This window comes from Fonsecaea nubica, assembly GCF_001646965.1.
Source record: "Fonsecaea nubica strain CBS 269.64 chromosome Unknown Scaff132, whole genome shotgun sequence".
In the NCBI taxonomy this organism is placed as follows: domain Eukaryota; kingdom Fungi; phylum Ascomycota; class Eurotiomycetes; order Chaetothyriales; family Herpotrichiellaceae; genus Fonsecaea; species Fonsecaea nubica.
Window position 1 is genome coordinate 1 of NW_019173805.1, and position 4916 is coordinate 4916.

At 53.2% G+C, this 4916-nt stretch overlaps 1 protein-coding gene across 1 annotated transcript; it reads left to right on the plus strand.

Moving 5' to 3' along the window:
* Nucleotides 1–3003: 3003 nt before the first annotated feature.
* On the plus strand, nucleotides 3004–3797 carry AYO20_11061 (hypothetical protein; the record flags this gene model as incomplete). The annotated part of the gene is made up of 2 exons (XM_022649314.1): nucleotides 3004–3288; nucleotides 3348–3797. The coding sequence occupies 2 exons, from the start codon at nucleotides 3004–3006 to the stop codon at nucleotides 3795–3797; spliced, it is 735 nt and encodes a 244-aa protein (XP_022494692.1).
* Between the last annotated feature and the right edge of the window lie 1119 nt (nucleotides 3798–4916).

Here is a 4916-nt window from a genome sequence, read left to right on the forward strand (position 1 = left end):
GGTGGTGGTGGTGGCAGCAGCAGCAGAGAGCTGGATTTTAGATGTATCACGTACGGCATTGTCCCTCAAGGCCGGCGACGATCAGCAACTAAGGCCAGGACACAAAATAGAAGCGAGGATTTTGATATGCAGAAATCTGGTACAGAGCAGTCCCAGCTTGTGACATGACCAAGGAATATTACGATCGACGACGAAATCATCAGAGGGGGGCCAAGAGCAATTGTTTCCTGCTTTAATGCACATCTTGCGACCACCAGTCTATTTTTGTGGTTTGGACGCGGCCGCAGTGGCGGATGTTTCGCACAGAGGCAAGAAGCTGACTATGACGGGATTCCGAGCCGCAGATCAGTCAGATAGGAAGAAGGGCAGGATGATGGAGGACGGAAGGATGGAAACGAGGCTGCTCTGAAGGGAGAGTGGGAAATCAAATTTCGAAAATAGGTCGGTGGTTCTCGAGAGGGAGTGTGTGTGTATGTAATAATGGCCACCACCATGGGGAGATCGCCATCCTAACGATAGAGTGAGTGGCAGTGGCAACACCGATCAGATAAAGGAGGGGGGCGGCGAGAGCGGCGAGGGCGGCCAACAATCAAGTACACAAGTACTCGGTACAAGGTATACGGTAGGCTCGGCCGTCGCTAGAAATACTCATACGGCGTCCCTTCGGTAATAATTCATGGACCATCACAAATCGATACGGTAAGGCATGGTAAAACTGTGGGACACGACCTTCAGACCAAATAGTCAGGGAACAGTCAGCAGCGAAGCAACGATAGGTAAAGAAGCCATCATGGCCGTGACCTGAAAGGGTAAATAGTCCGGAGCCAGCGGGAAGCTTAAGACGAGGCAGCGTTGAGCTCGATGGATACCGGAAAGGGAAAATGTAGTCAGCAAATGAGGAACGGCGATTGGGCCAAATATTTAGACGTGATCTGTGCAATGCGCCATGCCAAAAGCAGCGGGTTGTAATGCTCCTCAGCTGTAGAGTGGTACCTCCCTCGATACATGGCTGTACGAGGTACTAATTACTGTGTACCTACCTGCCTACCTGAGGTACCAGTCGCTCTTTCTTACGAGTAATTGTACCCACCTCCTCTTGAGGGATAGTTTGCTGCCAAGCCACAGGTGACGCGAGGGATTGGTGTAGTCATCTGGTGATTCGTCGGAACGCCATCCCTGCAGCTCCACTATGAGTCGTGTCGCACTTTTGCAGCACTCGCACCAAACAGCAAACCTTCAATTAGGTAAGATATTGCTAATCTGCACCTTCTCCTCCCTTCCCGACCCAGACTGAGTTTTTTTCAGCACAAGCACACAACAACCGGCACAGCACAATACAGCATAGCGCAGTGCAGGCAAGCCTCGTTTCCTCATCCCTCCATTTTCCGCTTCCCACTCTCCCTCAACTCGGTCAACCCACGGTCCATCCTCAAACCCTCATTACTCAGCAACTGGAGCCTGACCACGCACGCACGTACACACACACACACACACGCAACCGACACACGCGCCCATCGCACAACAATCGCCCGTTGCCCCCTCCGTTGCCCGTATCCTCGAGACTCTCTTTTCCCTGCGCTGTGCTCGTCCTGCGCCCGTCGATTCGACTGCTGACTTTACATTTCGTCAAGCCGCCCCCCTCTTCCTTTTTGCTCCCTCCCTTCCTAGGTACCAAAGGCCTTGCGCCGGCCGTCTGCAACTCACATAACGAGCTTTGTCCTATCATCTCTTCGCCCCCCTCCGATCAGATATCTCCCTCTGGTTCACCTCGTACCCATCCCTTTTGGCTCCAGCGACTTGTAACCTGTTTCGTCAATTCGGTTCCAATCATTCAGCGAAACTCCACTGGGTCTTCTGTACGGGGGTCATTATTATCATCCATCATCAGTATAATCATCAGCATCATCATCATCGATGCAACCGGCCCTCGCTCCTCGCACGGCTAGCTCTTCCTCCATCATGCCTCAGGTAAGCAGCCAAGCCCACCCTGGTCCTTACTCAGACTGCTGCTTCGTGCTTGTGCAGTCAGTTTGCCCCCTTCTCCAAGTGGTTCTCGTACCCAGCGCGGCCAGCTTCTATACTGGGTCTTTACATCAAACTTGGGAAGGTGGTTGCAGGGCCCCCAGATGGTTCCAGGAACAAGGGCTTCGAGTCTTCGCGCGCTGCGCACGGTGGTTTATCGCATACCATCCCGCATCATACCGTCGCATGACTCCCCCCATGTTCCATGTTCCAACTTCCCCCTGGGACCACCCAATCACCCTCCCTCTGCCACTGTCCAAAAGGCATCGGTGCCTGGCTCCATCTCGGTGGCTTCCACCATCCTATTCAAGCCCAAGCCTCCTCTCTGGATCTTGCATTGACCTTTTCCCACGCTGCCCACTTCCCCAACTAAAGTTTTTTTACGGCAAACGTTTCTGACCTGTTTGAGCAATAGGACATTGTCAAATCCGACCACCGTACGTACCGTAATCCTCGACCCACCCTGCGCTCTGCTTCTGGGGCCTGAGACCCTCCGGGCCTCACCCATCACCCGCTATTCCTCGTCCAGCTTTCCTGCACCATCTGCTCGCCTCTTCCTTCTGCTTCCACACATTTGCCCTGGTCGGTTTCCCTTGCATGGCCTACCTACACCTTGCCCGCTGCCTATCGCCGATCCCGTCCGCATTACCCAAATACCGTATTGTAACTTTGGTTCGGTTTTTGCGGGTTTTCTTACCCTCCTCCCACCCCCCCTGCAAAGAAGAAGCATCATTTATCCTGTCCCCCAAAGAAGCAAGGATATCGAACCACAGCCCCTCCACCCACCCCTGTCTCCTCTTCCCGTTGCATACATATACCCTCCAGAGCCACCTCTTCTGTCCAGCCTTGTGTGCTCATACCTTGTTGGACTTTTGAGAAACTCTGAATCTTCTTTAGACTGTTTGTGCCTTTGTCTCAATTGCAACACGCCGTCGATCTATCACACACAGTCTCTTCTGTACCACCACATCCCACAACATCATGACATCTATTACTCAGCTACTTTCCCCGTGGCCGGTCTCTAAGCATTCAATAGTCCTGCGCGAACAACACTATCCTCCACCACCTCAATCATCCATCCTGCCGGACCACCTGGACAGCATGCCACAGCACCATCCCTCACCTCCACAAGATCCTGCGCACAACGACACCGTGACCGGCAGTGCAGAGAGCGACGGGGGCGAGAACAATGGCGACGGTCGTAAAGGCTATGGCAAGCGCGAGCTGAGTACCAGCAAGAGAGCTGCGCAGAACCGAGCCGCCCAAGTAAGCATCACTAGCGTCTTTGCATGGTCGCCCGGTTATGCTAACAATGTCGTCTCCAGAGGGCTTTTCGACAGCGAAAAGAGGGCTATATCAAGAAGCTCGAAGAGCAAGTGCGAGATTATCAGGTTTTGAGCGAAAACTTCAAGGCTGTTCAAGCCGAAAACTACCAACTTCGAGACTACATTATCAACCTCCAATCTAGATTATTAGAGTCACAAGGCGAAGTACCACCGCCTCCCAGCAATGTTGACGGACTGCAACCCGGCAAAGTCGGTCCTCAACAACCGGGCACCCTGCCCCGTCTATCAGAATTGGGCGCGGTTGGTCAACCGCAGGATGGTCTCAGTAGCCTGCACCATGAACCTCATCGCAGCGGCTATCCCGACCCCACCTATTCGGAGTCTCCTGTCGCAAAACGCCCGAGAACAGGTTCAGCTGAGATGACACCCTCCCAAGCAGCATTGCAAGGACCGGCCATTCTGTCGCAGCCGCCTACGGGTGCGCGATGAGGCGACTAATTTGTTCAATGTGTTTTTCATTCCCTTTTACCGCACTGAGCGGGAATACCAATGTCACGAGGGCGTTTTGCTCTACAGGGTTAGGGGGAAGGCATTTTATTTGGGCGTTGGCTTGAGGTCGAGGTCGCGACAAGGGGACGGACCATCGCTGTACTGAACATGAATGTAAAGGCGTTCGGGAACATAAATCAAGGGCGACGATGGCGGAGAGGTCAAGGACAAAGCAGCTCGGAACCTCCAAGACCTTAGCAGCCTCTGGCTTTTCCAAAAGGAAGCTGGGTGGACGATGACGACAAGCAGGAAGAAGGGGTAGAAATGGGAAGCCATGGCTGGAGAGGATAAAACATGGGCGGCCAAAGACAGTGTGATTGGAGTCAAGCTTTCTTACACGTGTACTACCGCGTCAAATCTGGTAGCCAGCAATCTGTACAAGAATGAAAAAGGCTGGTACATGAATTTGACGAGTTGATGATTGTGAGAGAGTGCGTGTCGACTCGATTGAGCCCAGAACCATGAGACAGACATGAGTCAGCCAGCAGGTTGCATAGCTTTGAATGAGGCTTTCCCAGACACGAGAGGAAGCGAATGAATGGGCTGTTGGTTGCGGATAGTTTCTGGTTCCTAACTCCGACCAAGAACCAGAAGTGTGTCACTATTAGTGATCCCGACTGTGATTACGCCAATGGAACCCCCATGGTCCGCAAAGGGATCGCTTTCTCTGAGCGGCTGTCACGTCTGCGAGCGAAGTCCCATGCAACTCTGCTAGTCTCTAGAAGGACAAGGGCCGACCTCCCCCGTCTCCTCTTTTCCCCCGCCCACAAGAGACAGTAGACAGAGAGAGTGTGTGAGAGAGATTGTGGGAACCGCGGCGGCCGCATCACACGCGGGCTAAGCCTCTCTGAAGGAACGAAGCGAGTGCCTCGTACATGAGGATGGTACATGAGGATGGTATTACATGATCTGGGCTTGTTGAAACCGACGGGAATGAGGTCTAGGCACCTTTCCACATGTGGATTTTCCCAAGCCCCGGCCTGAGCAGGGTATGGTACTACCGCGAAAGGCGAAAAGAAAAGGTCACCCAACTCGTATACCGAGTACCTTTTGTGACAC